Genomic DNA, 17,934 nt, shown 5'->3' with positions numbered 1-17,934 from the left:
CAAAAGGCATCAAATAATTTCTGTACAACTGATGATCACCAATATACTTATACAGCACTTTTCATCCATGGACCATGCTTTACAGAGGTGACATCTGTCTCCAAGATGGAGAAACAGACAATGATGCCACTTCTCCTATGGCACACACTAAGCCAGTAGCAGAGGCAGAAACAGTTCCCAAGTCTCCGGCCTCCTAGCCTGGAGCCATTCATTGGATCACCCTTTCTCTGCTGCTGAGTCACTGGAGCAGCAGATCTGTCTGACAGCAACATACGCCTACCAAGAAGAAATGACAGACATGCAAGACTTATTTTTCCTGGCAGTCATATTGGTAGTTTGTGTCCTGTGCTCTTGTTATCAGACAGTCTTCTGGAACATGGATATTGATTTAACTGGAATGAGAGAGATTTGTTTAGTTTTTCTTGTACTCAGTATTTTGCTAGCATCATTAATCAACCTTGCATCAAACAACATAAAACCGTGGCAGAGACAACCTCCATCGTCACCGCTATGAACAGATCTATATAAACAAGTGTGGCTTTAAAACTCTGTGCTCAACTAAGGTCCTGCCTAAACTGAAAGTAACAGTGAGCCTTGCTCCAACTAATCAAGCTATTTCTCTATAGCACTTTTCAGTGTGCCCATGTGCAATATATATAAAGCAAGGGAAAGCTAATTCAAAGACAGGAGAACTACATTTAGTACTCACCATTCCTCCAAGCCATCTCCTTGAACCTCACCATGGGAAAACCTGTCCCGGTTAGCAGGATCCTTACCACTCCACACAGGGCAGAATTTGACCCTACGTGCTTCCTGTATCAACAGCCGCCTTTTCACCAAACAAAAATAAAAGAAGGGTTTGGATTCCGAATGCTCAAGGCTGATGATCAGCCAGAGAAACAGATCTGGGATGGGAACATGTGACCCACAGCCCAGAATGTGGCTAAGGAAGTCTGATGTGATTTGTTGATGTGGCTATCACCTTGCTCTGGTTGCCCCCTGCAGGATGTATGTGAGAGAACCAAGGCAGATGAGGTAACATCTTTTATTGGACCAACAAATTACATCCATTATTGCAACAATGTAATAAACCATAAATGCATTCCAACAATCTGTAACCCAACACTCCCTTTCTGTCCTATGACTAGGGCCCTACCAAATTCACAGTCCATTGTGGAACTCCTTACCTGAGGATGTTGTGAAGGCTAGGACTATAACAATGTTTAAAAGGGAACTGGATAAATTCACAGTGGCTAAGTCCATAAATGGCTATTAGCCAGGATGGGTAAGAATGGTGTCTCTAGCCTCTGTTCGTCAGAGGATGGAGATGGATGGCAGGAGAGAGAGCACTTGATCATTGCCTGTTAGGTTCACTCCCTCTGGGGCACCTGGCGTTGGCCACTGTCGGTAGACAGATACTGGGCTAGATGGACCTTTGGTCTTAGCTGGTACAGCCATTCTTATTATGTTCATTTTGGTCAATTTCATGGTCATAGGATTAAAAAAAAATCACATCATAAATTTCATTATTTCAGGTATTTAAATCTGAAATTTCAGTGTTGTAATTGTCCTGACCCAAAAAGGGTAGACTAGTTTCAGGTCCTTCTTCCAAGCGTCCACCTCAACTATATATGGTATCCACACTGGCTGCTTCAGCAGAGGCACCAAGGAGTCAATGGGCTAAGGAGATTGAATATTTTGTCATTAAAGGATGGTCCCTCCAGACCAGGATTGAGGCTGCCCTGCCAGCGTGCATGGGAGAAGCTTGCACTGCCGCTGTACCTTGGCTTGGAGGCCTTCAGATGCCAATACTTTTCACCAGCAAAACAAAATTCTCAGGGCCTGACTCTGCAAGTCCCGTATGTGCAGACACCCTGCTGGAGTCAGTGAATGGGCATACAGAACCAGGACTACATACAGGGCCAAGTTCAACACTTTTGTAAGTGGGAGCCATTCTGTTCAAGCCACAGCCATCCAAAGGGAAACTGATGAAAGCTTGAAAACATCATTTCTTCTTATTTAGTTCAAGAGGGAGGCAGAATGGCAGAAAGCAAAGAAAATACTAAATGTATTTTATTAAGATGGCTGAGTGTGTCTTAAAGAATTTGCTGTCTGGAAAGAAAAGTCTAAAGGAAAAAGCTGATCTACCATGAACTGCCACTCCTACTATGACTAGAAAGGTGTTAACTGGCCACTTCACATTTTATGTTTTAACTACTTATGCTAAAGAATCTGTTCTACCTTATATATAGCTGTGACACTCCGAGTACATTTTCCAGACCTGAAGAAGAGTTCCGTGTAAACTCGAAAGCTGGTCTCTCTCCAACAGAAATTGGTCCATTGCCTCTATCATGCTGTCTGCTATGTGGCTCAGAATTGAGAGTGCCAGACTCAGGTCAGGCTGGCAGAAAACAGGGGAGCCACCCAAACTGGTGGTATATTCTGTAATTAGATTTTACCAAACCAGTAACGAGCATGCACTCCTGGATTACTACATTAGCCTTACCATGGAACCACAGAGGGTCCCCCCCTAGGCTTTCCAGCACATCTTGCCATTCAGACAAACTGGACTTCATTATAAAAGGTTACTAAAACTAAAAATCACCTCACCTTCCAACCCCAAAGGTTCAGTCACTCACCCCAGGTCAACGGATGCTCCAGATCACACACCAAAGACAATGCTGACAGCGAATTTCTCTAGTAAACTAAACTAAAGATTAGCTAAGAAAAAGGAAATATGAAAAGTTAAAGCAGGTAAAGTATATAACAGGTGAGTCAGCATTTGTAAGTCCAGTTGTTCGCAGAGATGTAATGTCTGTTCATTTCCAAAAGTCTCTCAGGGTTACCCCAAAATGGCTTTGGGAACCTCTGTCCAATCACTCAGGATTCCCCGTCAGAATCCATCAGTCCAGAAATGCAGAATCACTCCCAGGGTTATAGTTGAAAACAGTCTGGCACGCTGTTAGGAACACAAAGGAAATTTGTGGAAAAATTAAACCTTAGTCTTAAAAACACTAAAAAAGGGGAGAAATAAATGATGGGTATATGACCCAAACGGCGGTGGAATACTCCACAAGATCGCATCCAGGATCATACAACCAATGTCAACAAGCAAGGGCGATATGTCACAAAAAGCAAGTCACATGCAAAGCACTAGATTAGAAGGACAGTGTGTGTGTAGTAATCAGCTATTTTTATAACTGTGTTCCTCATTTTTTGAGACTGGTACACTTCTGCAACTTTGAGTCTTCTGAAGAGACACATGCTGGGAATATAGCTTGGGTGGAGATTTTTCCATAGCATCCTCTCCCCCTGCACTGTAAACAATTGCTTCCTGCTCCAGTTGTGCAAGGATTCCAAGAAGAAAACATGCTGTATTTACTTTCTCCAACAGACACTTCCAGCCCTGAACCAATGCAGATGCGTGGGCCACCCAATTCCTCCTCCCCCAAGGTGCTCAGCCAGCCAGTCAGCTGAGGGAGCAAAAGGGCAAATGGAAAGTACACAGAAACAAGCAGCACTTGCAGCTGCCTGATCCAACCTCCCTACCCCACCCCTACCGCTCTTAGGCTATTTTAATCCTGTTTTCTTTCAAACACAAGGAGCCTTTTTGGGGGGAGGGGGGACCTTAATAAAGGCTGAGCAAACTATAGTTAGCAGGTCTGTCCATGGTTTCTGAAGCATACACAGCTGCCCCCAACACATTACAAGCAGGCATTTGCTAAAGGAACCAACATGTTTTTCTGAAGGACTTTATCAGCTTTTGATATACAATTAAAGAAAGAGTATAAAACACAGCAACAGCCCAACCAAGCACACATCATGCATGCTATTCTTGTTTGTTTAGAGTCACCTTTGATTAGCTGCATTATACAAAGAGCAGGCATGTGTCCAAGAACACAGGCTTTTGTGATAACAAGCTATTTTAAAAAAAAATTATAGTTCCCAAGAGATTGGTGATTTGAGAGTCAGATCAGCAGTTTGAGTGGGAAGGGGGAAAGAATGCATTGTGTAAACTATGAGGTAGGGGCTGTCTCCTCATGCATGCCTGTGCAGTGCCTAGCACCAGATTCCTGACAGAGGCCTCTATCATCATAATAAAAATATAAAAACAAACAGTGGATATTGCACTCCAGCATGGGAAACTTCCGTGAACCTGCCGCATGACAAATTACTGCCTATGGAAAAAGACTTAAGAAAAAGAAGTTTCAGATCGTTTCATCAGCTTCCACTGATTCCTATAAATAACATTCCAGTCAAATATTACATGTTTATAGTAGTTTTATTGTTCTCTTGCTTTCTGCATTTATCCAGCCTTCCTTCAGTCTACCTAGCGCTATATTTTAATTTTCTTCTTATTATTAAATATCTACATCATCATAGCACCTTCTGTGCATTGTTACAAAAAACAGCTGTATGGTTTGAGCAATATACATTTTAAACTTCAAAAATATTTTCAGGAAGAACAGTACCAACAGGATCTTTAAAGGGAAGGGGAAGGCTTTGTTCATCTCACTAGGGTTGAAAGGTTGGAAAAGGCACCCCGGTAATAAAGGCTAAATGTATTGATGAAAAGTGGCTGATAAATTTCAACACACCTTATAAAGAGGAGTAAGTAGTATTAGTCCTATTTTGCCAACCTGGAAACTGAGGCACCAAAGAAAAAGTCACACAACAAGTTGGTGGTACAGCTGAATACAGAAAACAAGTCTTAGGTCACAATCTGGTGCCTTATCCACTAGAACACACTTCTTCAAGCCAGGACTCTTTTGCTCATGGTAAACCACACCCCAGCCCCCAATTTGGGACTTGCACAGTAAGGTTTTTCAAAAGTACAAATACAAAGAGCTAAGTTAAAATAAAATATATATGTAGATACTGCATAAAGGGAGAACCACCTTTACGCTTTTGGAACAGATATTTAGAGTGGCACACATTTAAAAAATTTATACAAGAATGTGTGTGATTAATTTGCACATATAATTACCCCCACCATAGTCACACATAAGGTAGGTGCATGTAACTGCAACCACACAGCTGTCATTTGTTTTTGCAGATACCTGTTCTGCACACAACTGTCATAATTGTGCCAAAATGCATTTCTGCAAAACATTTTTGTAAGTCTGGTCCTCCAAGGCTTGTTTATATATTGGTGATGGGACTCAAGCCAGAACAACTCCCATGAGCAGTAAGTTAACTCAGGCCCATCTTGAAACTAAAGTTTTTCAGGCCAGAGTGTTCTCAAGCCTTACTATGCTGGTTGAGGCCTGGTACATTCACCATAGCCTGCATTTCATATATTCTCATTGTATTTATTACTTGCATTTTAAAGTACCCATCAACAAAATTCCTGAGTTCCATTTATCCTTCAGAATTGGGAAATACAAGGTCATAATGGAGGTTTATGAAAACTCTACATACAGCAATTATTAACCCTCTCCTCCCCGAAGCAGAACATTTAAGGTAAAAGAAAAATTACTGATCTGACATCAGCCACTTCTTTATCCCCTAGTAGAGAAAACAGGATGAAATGTAAGCCCGACTTATCAGTATTTCCCTCAAAAGAATGGAAATAAAAGATCAGGACTATCACTTATTTCTAACAATATGAAACTAAGTTACATGAAGTTAAATTAAACTCAAATGTAAAACCAAGCATGCCTTCCATTACTGTCAATACATTTACAGCATGCTCATTTAAATCACAGATTGTTTCCTACACTTATTGCATGGTGCGCAAGGGAACATAAGAATGTATTTCTGCTTCTCACGAATTTCACCAACCACATCAGAGAAAGAACAGACCCCAAGGCAGCAATCCCCTTCCTCTTTGAATAGGACAGACTCCATGATTTGGAAAGCTTGTCTTAGACCTGAACTCATTGCCTTCTGGGATTAGAAAGGAAGCTTTCGGAAGACATCATAAACAGACGGGCTGGGGTCTTGTCATCTTTGCTTAATAAAACCTCTTTCTGAATGGAGGTGGCAGAGAGAAAAAAAACAAGTTATTGCACACGTAACAATACTTGTGTGCTGTATTAAGGACATGGGAACAGTATTATCCATCAAGAGTGACTGCTGCAGATCTGTGGGTATTTTTGTGAGTTCTGAAAAGGAGCAACAATTGGAATAGCTATGGTTTAAAACCCCCATTATTTACTACACTGCATACAGATTTCTAAGTGCACATCAAGGAAAGCATCAAGTCTTTAAATAATGACAAACTGTAATGGGGACCATGTTTTCTCTCCCTGATCCAACAGGCACAGGAAGATTATCACTGAAGGAAAAGCAAATGCTTAGAGCATCATTACTCCCTCCCCTGAAAAGATGTTCTGGAGGCCACCCATTACATATTGGCTCCTTCTAGGTTCCTTGTTCCATGAGCTTGGCACTAGGAGCCTGCACTCTATGCCCCACCATTGCAGTGACTTGAGCAAATCAACAATTTTTTTTTGGTTGTTGCAGGGATTACATCACCACTAGGGCACGGCTGCAGCTGCTAATTACCTCTGGCTTCCTTCCTCCTATCTCATCCCCTCCTCTGCACAACTGAACTTCAATATGAAAAACAAAGCAAAGAGGCACACCTTGCTACAGCCATGCCGCAGCCAAGCCACTAGCACCCCAAGAGCTGAACCCCTGCACGCATTGGCGGCCACCTGCACAGCGCTCTTAAAGGATACACACAATAAAACCCATCTTCAGCCACCACTGGAGGAACTAGCCAACACACAAATATAAATAAATGGCTGCTTATCCGAGGTGGCCTCCTAATAACAATAAAGGTGGAGCAGAGCTGCCTGGGATGCTGGGGCGACAGCAGAGCGGTCCCTTAGGACAGGTGACCGGCTGCCCATGGAGAAGCAGCTCTGTACAGGTTTCGAAGGGGCACCATGGCTGCACGGTAGAGCGACTCTACCCCATGCACATCAGCAGGGTCTCGCCTCCGTCCCTGCGCACAGGGAGACCCACCCCGGGGAGCCCGGCGGGCTGGTTCCTGCGCCCCTGCTCTGGGCCCGCTGATCGCCCCATGGGGAGGGGGGGCAGGAAGGAATCTCGCCGCAGGCCAGACTAGCAGGGGCGGGGGCGCCGCCTTCTGCAGCGCGGGGCACAGGTGCTGGAGCCGGGGGGGCTGAAGCTGCTTCCAGCCTACACAGGGGGCCAGTCTGGGTGAGTGGCTCTCAGCCCCCCCCCCAACTGTTCCAGCGGCCCTGGCGCGGGTCACCCCCCAGGCGAGCTGGGGCCGTGTCCCCTCAGCAGCCCCCTGCTCCGGCTGCGGCTCAGCCCGAGGGGCCCCGGGCGACGGCTCCTGCCCTGGGGCTCGGCCCCCCCCACGCGCGCCCAGCCCGGCCCGGCCGGACTCACCGAAGCTCCGCCGCTGCTTGAAGGGCCGGTCCGACGGCATCGCGGCCGGGCGGGGCGGGGGCCCGACAGCCCCGGGCGGGGCGCGAGGCGCTCGGAGAATGGGGCTCCGCTGCAGCCGCCTGGCACCCAGGCTCCGGCAGCAACTGCCTGCCCCGAGCGAGCGGCGGTGACGTCACCACCCAGCCCTTAAAGGGGAGGTGCCCAGCGCGTTTGGCCGACACGCCTCTCCTGCAGTAACCCCGCCCCTACTCATCCCCCCGCTCCGCCCTACTCCCCCTCCGCCAGCGGCCCCTAGTTCTCGCCGGTGCCGCCCTCGTCCGGTCTAGGGACCAGATGTCCCGGTTTTATAGGGACAGGCCTGGTTTTGGGGTCTTTTTCTTATATTGGCGCCTATTACCCCCACCCCCTGTCCTGATGTTCCACACTTGCTGTCTGGTCACCCTAGCTGGGTCCCAGAGCTCCCCTGCTGTACCACTGGCCCTTACTCCCCCCACAAGGCTTCCCCCCTGCTGGACCACCGGCTCTACTTCCCCTTTCCAAATCCCCCAGCCTCTCCTTCCCTCCTCCACACCGCCCCAGGCCTCTACATCCCCCATCTATATCCCCCCGCCCCCATCGAGGCTGAATCCCCCCGCTGTTACTCCACGTGCAGGAAGTGGGGGCCCATAAGGATTTTAAAAATTAATACTTGCCCCTCCAGGCTTGTATTAAACTCCAAAGGTTGCAGCTTCTCTCTGACCTTGGTTTGGTAAAGGCTGCCACCACTCCCATGCAAAAAAACCCCTTTGAACCCAGGAAGGAGCACTTGAGAATTCCTCCCTGTAGGGTGCCCTCAAGCCCTTTCACACCCCTCCAGGGAAGAGCTGAGGGGAAAAAACAAAGGAAATTAGCTGTGGCTACCAGCTAATCAAACAACATTCACAAACCTTTTAGGACACCAAAAATCCAACCCTGTTCTTAAGAAAGGAAAATTTTATTAAGAACAAATAAAAAATACACCTGGAATTTAGGCTTTTGCTAGATTTTAAAAGAGCAATTCCAAAAATCAAGCACCCAAAATAGCTTTCTTGGGGGTTCAGCTTAAAGGTTACAAGCAAACAAAAGCATCTGGGGTTAGCACAGAAGAGATCCACAAGCCTTAAAAAATAAATAGAAATAAACCTGATCGCATCTAGCTAAACATTCTGATCTACTTATACCTTTAGGTTGTTAAAAGTAATTCTAGATATGCTCTGATAATTTTCATATCTGGTTCAAACTTTACTCAGCATTCCTGCAACCCTGTCTCTTCAGCCCCAAGAGCCACAGACAAAGGGAAAGTTTCTTTTCCAATTTTAAAAAGTTCTACCTTCCCATCTCAGAATGGTAGCCATGTTAGTCTGTATCAGCAAAAACAATGAGGAGTCCTCGTGGCACCTTAGAGACTAACACATTTATTTGGGCATAAGCTTTCATGGGCTAAAACCCCCTTCATCAGATGCATGGAGTGAAAAATACAGCAAGCAGAATATATATTATAGCACATGAAAAGATGGGAGTTGTCTTACCAAGTGGGGGGGGTTAAGTGCTAACGAGCCAAAATTAAGGTGGATGTGGCCTTTTCTCAACAATTGACAAGAGGGGGTGAATACCAAGGGAGGGAAAATTACTTTTGTAGTGCTAAGGAGGCCAATGCAATCAAGGTAGCCCATTTCAAACAGCAGAGGGAAAATTACTTTTTGTAGTGACCCAGCCATTCCCAGTCATTATTCAGGCCTAATTTGATGGTGTCCACTTTGCAAATTAATTCCAGTTCTGCAGTTTCTCATTGGAGTCTGTTTTTGAAATTTTTTTGTTCAAGAATTGCCACTTTTAAGTCTGTTATTGTATATCCAGGGAGATTGAAGTGCTCTCCTACTGAATGTTGAATGTTACAATTCTTAATGTCTGATTTGTGTCCATTTATTCTTTTGTGTAGAGGCTGTCCGGTTTGGCCAATGTACATGGCAGAGGGGCATTGCTGGCACATGATGGCATATTTCACATTGGTAGATGTGCAGGTGAATGAGCCTCTGATGGTGTGACTGATGTGGTTGGGTCCTATGATGGTGTCCCTTGGATAGATATGCGGACAGAGTCGGCAGTGCGTTTTTTTGCAGGGAGTGGTTCCTGGGTTAGTCTTTTTGTTGTGTGGTGTGTAGTTGCTGGTGAGTATTTGCTTCAGGTTGGGGGGGCTGTCTGTAAGTGAGGACTGGCCTCCTCGCTTACAGAAAGTGCAACTGACCCTCAACAAGATAGTAATACTGACTATATATATATCTACAGAACCAGACTAACACGGCTACCCCTCTGATACTATATATCAAGTGTGTCAAATGCAAGAATATATATAAAGGATGTGTGAAATAATTCTGTCTCTAATCTCTTTCTGTTCTAGTTACCTTGAGGCTTCTTGTAACAATAGTAGGTACTTTTTCTGATGGTGTGGCTTTAATTCACTAATAGCTACTGGGTGCTTTCAGCTCACCAGATGGAAAGCACAAGAGAAGTATTGTTATTAATCAGTGCCTAGATACTACAGTGACTGGCACTTCTATAAATACTGTAGATGGCTACTTTGAAGTTGGCAGTAAGGTCATTTCCAGTCAATAATATGATAGTAAAGAGGCTACATGAACAATTTACCAGTCATCCACACTGTATTATTTATTAAGACAGACCAGGAAGATCAATGGTTCCCAAGCTGCATTCTATGGAAAGCTGACGTTGCTTCTTCTGTAGGGATAGCTAAAGTACATTTGTACTGGAGATCACCAAGAAGCAAGGTGCCAATGAGAATTGGGTACCTGCTGACTCCCTGCCTTGCCTTTGAAAATTCAAGCCCAAATACATTCATAATGGTATTACTTCCCCCCCCCACACACACACACACAACTTCATCGTAGCGAGTACCAACACCAGTTGAAAAAGGAGGGAGGTTGGCATCAGGCTTGCAGCCAGCTGTCCAACTTTGCCAAAGAAATTCATGAGAAGAAGAAGATTGCTTTTTCACTTAAGTAATTGCTGTAGTCAGCACAGGAATGTATGTGATTCTGAAGGGGAGGGGAGATGAAGTGTCCATGAGACAATCTATTGCAATGCAGTCCTGACTGAGCACATTTGAGAACTCCTGAGCTTGATAAAACCAGACATGAACTAGGGTTGTGGATCTGGTCAGATATTTGTACTCTTCATAGCTGTCTCTATAATTTATGTTTGCAGTCTTATAGCCGTGTTGGTTGCAGGATATTAGCGAGACGAGGTAATATCTTTTATTGGTTCAGTATATAACAGACATATTTACTCCTGGGGGAATTCTGCATCACTGCATGTGCACAGAATTCATGTCCCCCACAGATTTCTTTGTTTCCTGGCAGAAAAACAACTTCTGACAGGGAAGCAAAGGGAAGCCACAAGAGTCATAGAATCATAGAATCTCAGGGTTGGAAGGGACCTCAGGAGGTCATCTAGTCCAACCCCCTGCTCAAAGCAGGACCAAACCCAACTAAATCATCCCAGCCAGGGCTTTGTCAAGCCTGACCTTAAAAACCTCTAAGGAAGGAGATTCCACTACCTCCCTAGGTAACCCATTCCAGTTCTTCACCACCCTACTAGTGAAAAAGTTTTTCCTAATGTCCAACCTAAACCTCCCCCTCTGCAACTTGAGACCATTACTCCTTGTTCTGTTATCTTCTACCACTGAGAACAGTCTAGATCCATCCTCTTTGGAACCTCCTTTCAGGTAGTTGAAAGCAGCTATCAAATCCCCCCTCATTCTTCTCTTCTGCAGACTAAACAATCCCAGTTCCCTCAGCCTCTCCTCATAAGTCATGTGCTCCAGCCCCCTAATCATTTTTGTTGCCCTCCACTGGACTCTCTCCAATTTATCCACATCCTTCTTGTAGTGTGGGGCCCAAAACTGGACACAATACTCCAAATGAGGCCTCACCAGTGCTGAATAGAGGGGAATGATCACATCCCTCGATCTGCTGGAAATGCCCCTACTTATACAACCCAAAATGCCATTAGCCTTCTTGGCAACAAGGGCACACTGTTGACTCATATTCAGCTAGGTCCTTTTCTGCAGAACTGCTGCCCAGCTATTCGGTCCCTAGTCTGTAGCAGTGCATGGGATTCTTCCGTCCTAAGTGCAGGACTCTGCACTTGTCCTTGTTGAACCTCATCATATTTCTTTTGGCCCAATCCTCTAATTTGTCTAGGCCCCTCTGTATCCTATCCCTACCCTCCAGCGTATCAACCACTCCTCCCAGTTTAGTGTCATCTGCAAACTTGCTGCAGTCCACACCATCCTCCAGATCGTTAATGAAAATATTGAATAAACTGCCAACTAGACATGGAACCATTGATCACTACCCGTTGAGCCCGACCATCTAGCCAGTTTTCTATCCACCTTACCGTCCATTCATCCAGCCCAGACTTCTTTAACTTGCTGGCAAGAATACTGTGGGAGACTGTATCAAAAGCTTTGCTAAAGTCCAGAAATAGCACATCCACTGCTTTCCCCTCATCCACAGAGCCGGTTATCTCATCATAGAAGGCAATTAGGTTAGTCAGGCATGACTTGCCCTTGGTGAATCCATGCTGACTGTTCCTGATCACTTTCCTCCTTTAAGTGGTTCAGATTTGATTCCTTGAGGACCTGTTCCATGATTTTTCCAGGGACTGAGGTGAGACTGACTGGCCTGTAGTTCCCTGGATCTTCCTTCTTCCCTTTTTTAAAGATGGGCACTACATTAGCTTTTTCCAGTCGTCCAGGACCTCCCGCCATGATTTTCAAAGATAATGGCCAATGGCTCTGCAATCTCATAGCTTTCCTAAATAGTCCCGAACTACTTCTTTCTCCACAGAAAGCTGGTCACCTCCTCCCCATACCGTGCTGCAGAGTGCAGCTGTCTGGGAGCTGACCTTGTCTGTGAAGACAGAGGCAAAAAAAGCATTGAGTACACTAGCTTTCTCCACATCCTCCGTCACTAGGTTCCCTCCCTCATTCAGCACTTTCCTTGACTTTCTTCCTGTTGCTAACATACCTGAAGAAACCCTTCTTGTTACTCCTAACATCTCCGGCTAGCTGCAACTCCAAGTGTGATTTGGCCTTCCTAATTTCACACCTGTGCTCTTCCCCAGCAGCACTGGCAAGAAGCTCCCCAGCAAGGAGTGGCCAGGGCCAGGTCAGACCCACCCCCAGAAACTTCCCCTGGCTGCATCACTCCCCAGCTGCGGGGGGAGGGGTCAATGTATGGGGAGCTGCTCCTCCGTCTGCCCAACTCCCATACATCCAGACCGCCCCATACCCAGACTCCCCACGAAGCCACACACTCTGCACCCAGATCCCCCACTGAGCCCTTCCCCCCTGCATTCAGACCATCACCCATGCACCCAGACCATCACCCTGCACTCCCCATGGAACCACAGAGGGTCCCCCTAGGCTTTCCAGCGCATCTTGCCATTCAGACAAGGCCTGGCCATTACGCTGTGTCAGGGTCCGGTGCAGCCTCACCAGCGAGTCCATGTCTGGGGGAGGAGAGGGCCTGCAGGTTGGTCAAATAAAATATTGACAAATAAAATATGCAGAATTTTTAAATATCGTGTGCAGAATTTTCTTTTTTTTTGGTGCAGAATTCCCCCAGGAGTAGATATTATCTCACCTGCCTCGTGTCTCTACAATTTATGAACAAATCAATCTGTTGTGCTTTTATTTTGCCTGGTAAGTTTACAGCTACTTCTGTTTGAACATTTTAAAGAGCATAATGTGACTAAAAAGGAAAATATGCTACTTCCTGAAAAATTAAGATATTTAATTTTCCTTGTAAGCATATGCTGCAGCAAAGGCAATGTTATACTGCTTTAATGTATCATTGTTTACAAACAATCTTAATCAAGAACTCTGCATTTGTGTGTGTATAGTATTAAAGAATAACAATATTTTCACTAAAGCAATTCCATTAAACATCCCAATCTTTTTTAAAACGGACCCTTCTCAAAGCTGGCAAAACCTAAAATAGTAGAAATGTTACCATTAATAGAAAAAAATTCCAAAGGAACAGCTGTTTTAAAACAAATGATCTCTTCTAGTGTTTATATTGGATTAACTGAAGTTGATTATAAACAGAAGAAACTGACATAACTGATTTTCATTGTCCAAGATAAAATATATATATTAAAAAAAAATCTTAAGTAGTGAAAAGTAAATTTGACTCTTTGAATTCAGTTTGACTAAACCTAAGGTGATGTTAAAAATACAACCCCATCCCACCCCCTGATATAGGATTTCAACTTGGAGGTTCATTTAACCTTAACACAGAAAAGCAAACTAGTCGTAAAGAATTTGACCAAGCAAACTAAATAACTGTATGCCCTGCAGACACAGGCAAGTTCCTTTTTGTGTGGAGTTTTCTTCTTTCAATTAGGAAGGAGTTAGCTTTCTTGCTTATTGATTTGGTCCCTGATCCTGCAGTCAAATCTCTGCAATCAGTCCCTTTCAGTGTCCCAAAGTCCACCCATGCAGATCTGGTTGTGGCATTGGGACAGTAATTCTATATAACTCCATCCAAATAAATTAGGAGCCCTGATATTTATTCAGGCATGCCAGGAGACAACAATCCAGCTTCCTATAGTGGGTGCTTTTGCATAAGAGAGGTTCAGATAAATGAGGTTCTCCTGCTAATACAACAGTATAACGTTTCTAGTGATTTCTGCATCTCTAAATTCCAATAGCCTTCAGCCTTCCTGAAAAGGGAGGGAGGGGTCCAGCTATTCCTACTAGCTAGTATAGGAGGATCCTTGGGTGACCTAGAACCAATGTAGGCTTTGTTTATATATGGGCGAACCTTCTGGTTTGGATGCAGTTTTGTCTGTAAATTGCTTATGCCAGTATTACTTATGCTGGTGCAAGGAACTGCTGTATTTTTCTACACCACTATAAGCAGATAACTGCATCTAGACTGGGACTTTAACTGGTAGAGCTATTCCAGTTTTAAAAAAAAAATCACACCCCTCACTGATCTAGCTATGCTGTTAAAACTTGAGTGTAGGTTAGGCCTTTGGGCCTTGTACGCCACCTCCTTAAAGCAGACGAGAGGAGGAGAGAGTAAGGCCAGGTTTACAATAGAAACGTCTATCAGCAAAGCTATGCCGGACAGGGGTGTGAGGTGGTGTGATCCCTAACCAACATAGTTGGGGCCGCAGAAGCCCACAGCTATACTGGCAAAAGTGCAGTTTTGCTGATACAAGCTGTGTCCGTGCTAGGAGTGACTTGCTAGTGTAGGCCCGGCGTAGGTCTTCCATGCACCTCAGCAATCTCAGGCTGCCATTACGGCCACTTGCGGCTCTTGTAGCTGGTACAAATTAGAGCAGCAATTTATGCCCAGGGACTAGCCTAGCACAGACCAACTGTAGGTGCAGGGAGTACAAAGGTAAATCCCACCTTTGCGCCCCCACCCAAGCTGCATTAACCACTTTTCAGCCAGTGTCAAGCACTGGGGCTACAATACCTATTTTCATCTTTATCTTCCTCCTTTTGCAGCCGCTGCTAACTTTTCACAGGAAACAGCCCTTGTGAAAGAACTATCATCATCAAAGCCAGGAAATGAAGTGTCACTCCCATAACCTGTGATGTTCTTTACCTGCACTGAACATTCTTTCCTACCTTTGAACACAGAGGCCTGGATCTTCAAAGAGATTTAGGCACCTAACTTCCATTGAAATCAGTGGGAGTTAGGCACCAAAATCCCTTTGAGGATCTGTGCCAAGGAAACTATTTCCAACCTGCGCTACTGATCAGCATATGCTACCGATCGGAATCAGCATGGGACAAACACACCAGAACCAATAAGAAATGGCTTTTGGAAAGTAGGGTTTGAGCCATCAAGCCAAGCGATGGGGTCAGTCCAGCAACCCTTACTCACATGATTAATCTCCTTGACAGGGCCGGCTCTGACTTTTTTGCTGCACCAAGCAAAAAAAACCCAAAAAAACAAAAAACAGGGTGCAGGGCGGCCAGACCCAGAGGCAAAGCAAAAACAAAAACAAAACCAAAAAAACCCAGGGTGCAGGGCGGCCGGACCCGGAGGCAAAGCAAAAACAAAACAAACCCCCTGGGCGCAGGGCGGCCGGACCCGGAGGCAAAGCAAAAAAAACCCAAAACCCCAGGGCGCAGGGCAGCTGGACCTGAAGGCAAAACAACAACAACAAAAAGGCATCTGTGCTGCCCTAAGATTGGACGGAATGCCGCCCCTTAGAATCTGCCGCCCCAAGCACAAGCTCGGCTGGTGCCTGGAGCTGGCCCTGCTCCTTGAAGTCAATAGGACTTGAAAGAGCAAAGGTTGCACGATCTGGTCTAGTCATTACAAGCAGGGCTCCACCATGTGACGAGCCAGATCTCAGCTGATTACAATTTGAAAACTGTTCCTCCATGTACAGTAACAGCATTCAACACTTTGCAGGGTGGGACCCTACTGATTTCACTGCAATTTGCTGGTGCTTAGCACCTCACAGGAAGTGTGTATCACCTTGTCAGACTGGGCCCTTAGTTCTGCAGCAGAGCTACTGGGTGTTTTTTTAAAACAGATGCAAGACCCAAGACCAACCAAGTTACTGAATACTGCATTAAAGAAATTCTTCACTATGCACAGCAGTAACATTGCCAACAATGTGTGAAAACCAAATGAACAGGCCATAATCTCCAGCCATTTATCTGGTTATGAATGATAGAGCATATGCATGAGGCTTGTACTAAATTGTTTTCTTCTATCTTGTCTCCACATTCAGTTGAAACACCGAGACTCCAGTCTGTTCAACATTGTTTTATGGAGTGAAAATTCAATTAAAATAAATTATGACCATTTACATGCATTATGTAATCTCTGCTGTATATTAAGAGCAGCGCTAGCTGCAAAATGTAATGTAACAGTATCTACAAAGCCACTGCCTGATGCACAGTTGAAGCTACAGAGACTCATTAAAGAGGAGGGGTACCGAGTTTTGAGGACTGGAATACTCTACAATAATTAGCAACCAGGTTTCCTAACCAATTATAAATGAGCACCCATCACATCCTAGGTAGGAATCAAAGATAATAGGCAACACGTTTGGTAAGTTACCTAGACAGGACAGGGTACATAGAAGACATTTGTTTACAACGTTCACCTAGTTGCACAACTGACTCAAAATTTGATTTAAAAAAAGTATTTAGATTAAGCATGTGTGGTCAGAATTATGGTGCATGAGGTCCAGCTGATGGACATAGAGAAACTAGGCAAGACAACAACATGGCAGTTGAGACAGTCAGTATAGTCACATGCAAAGTACTAAAACCAGAGCTTTATGTATTCTGTAATCATGAAATTTGCTGCAGCATTTGCCCCTTCATGCAGTGTTGAGCTACAGAATCGCAGCTTGTCTTAAAAAAAAAAAAAGTGTCTAGCCCTTATGTTTGCAAAGATAATCTCAAATATTGGACACTGATGCCAGCCTGAGTCTGCAAAGAGCCCAAAACAAAGGTTCTGAGAGGTATGAACCGCCCTAGTCATCTCATGGCAACAAGCTCTACAGACTCCATCCTTTTGCAGCCATTTCCAAAGATACCACAGAATTCAGCATTTTTGCTGTAGAATCCACCATTTTGCTGCAGCCAGGCACCTGGCACTTTCTTTTCAGGGACCTGCCTGCTGCAACCACCTCTTGCCCTGCACCTTTCCCCACATAATTACAGTGCCCGCTCCCTTCACTATTATAGAACCAGGCTAAGGTTGCCAACTTGCTAAGCAGGGCCAGCTCTAGGTTTTTTGCCGCCCCAAGCAAAACATTTTTGGCTGCCCCCTACCCCAGCCCTGGGCTCTCCCCTCCCCACCAGTGCCCTCTCCTACCCACACCCCCTGCCACCTCACCCCTGGGCTCTCTCTTCCCCCTCCACCTGCACCCCCTGCTGCTCAAGTCCTGGGCTCCCTCCCAGGGCCGGTGCAAGGAAGTTTCATGCCCTAGGCAAAACTTCCACCTTGTGCCATCCCCCCCACCCAGCTAACCCACTCCCCGCCCCCACGTGGCAGCTAACCACACCCACCCACCCCTCCCACCCGAGGAGCCCCCCCAAGGCAGCTAACCTACCCCCTCACCCAGGAGCCCCCTCGCAGCAGCTACCCCCCCTTGCAAGCCCCCCCTTCACGGCAGCTAACCCGGCCCAAGGAGCTCCCTCTCGCCCGCGGAAGCTAACCCCACCCGCCTCCGCGGCAGCTAACCTTGCCCGGGGAGCCCGCCCCAGCTCTCCTCTGCTGAGCACGCTGGTGCCGCTCTAATTCTCCTCCCCTCCCAGACTTGCAGCACCAATTGGAGGAGACTTAGAGCTGGGCTGTGTGCTCAGCGGAGGAGGCAGAGTGGAGGTGATCTGGGGTGGGGAGCGGTTCCCCTGTGTGCCCCCTCCCCCCCCGTTACTGCAGGCGGCCCTCCCCTCCCCTCCCCAGCTCACCTCCACTTCACCTCCTCGCCTGAGCGGACTTTTAGGTGCCCTCAACCACTAGGCGCCATAGGCAGCCG

At 45.9% G+C, this 17,934-nt stretch overlaps 1 protein-coding gene across 2 annotated transcripts in view; it reads right to left on the bottom strand.

Moving 5' to 3' along the window:
• Positions 1-7,547, bottom strand: part of MAP1LC3A (microtubule associated protein 1 light chain 3 alpha) — a 29,750-nt gene extending 22,203 nt beyond the window's left edge. The window contains exon 1 of one of the 2 annotated variants that reach the window (XM_039498456.1): positions 7,369-7,547. In XM_039498456.1, the coding sequence (XP_039354390.1) occupies positions 7,369-7,408 (40 nt within the window). In that variant the 5' untranslated portion in view covers positions 7,409-7,547. Of the gene's footprint in view, positions 1-709; positions 759-7,368 lie in introns of those variants that run through there. The other variant, XM_039498457.1, reaches the window with a different exon arrangement.
• Between the last annotated feature and the right edge of the window lie 10,387 nt (positions 7,548-17,934).

This window comes from Mauremys reevesii, linkage group 13 (genome assembly GCF_016161935.1).
Source record: "Mauremys reevesii isolate NIE-2019 linkage group 13, ASM1616193v1, whole genome shotgun sequence".
Classification (NCBI taxonomy): Eukaryota; Metazoa; Chordata; order Testudines; family Geoemydidae; genus Mauremys; species Mauremys reevesii.
The sequence above is the reverse complement of the archived record's forward strand: the minus strand, read 5'-3'. Positions and strand labels throughout refer to the sequence as shown.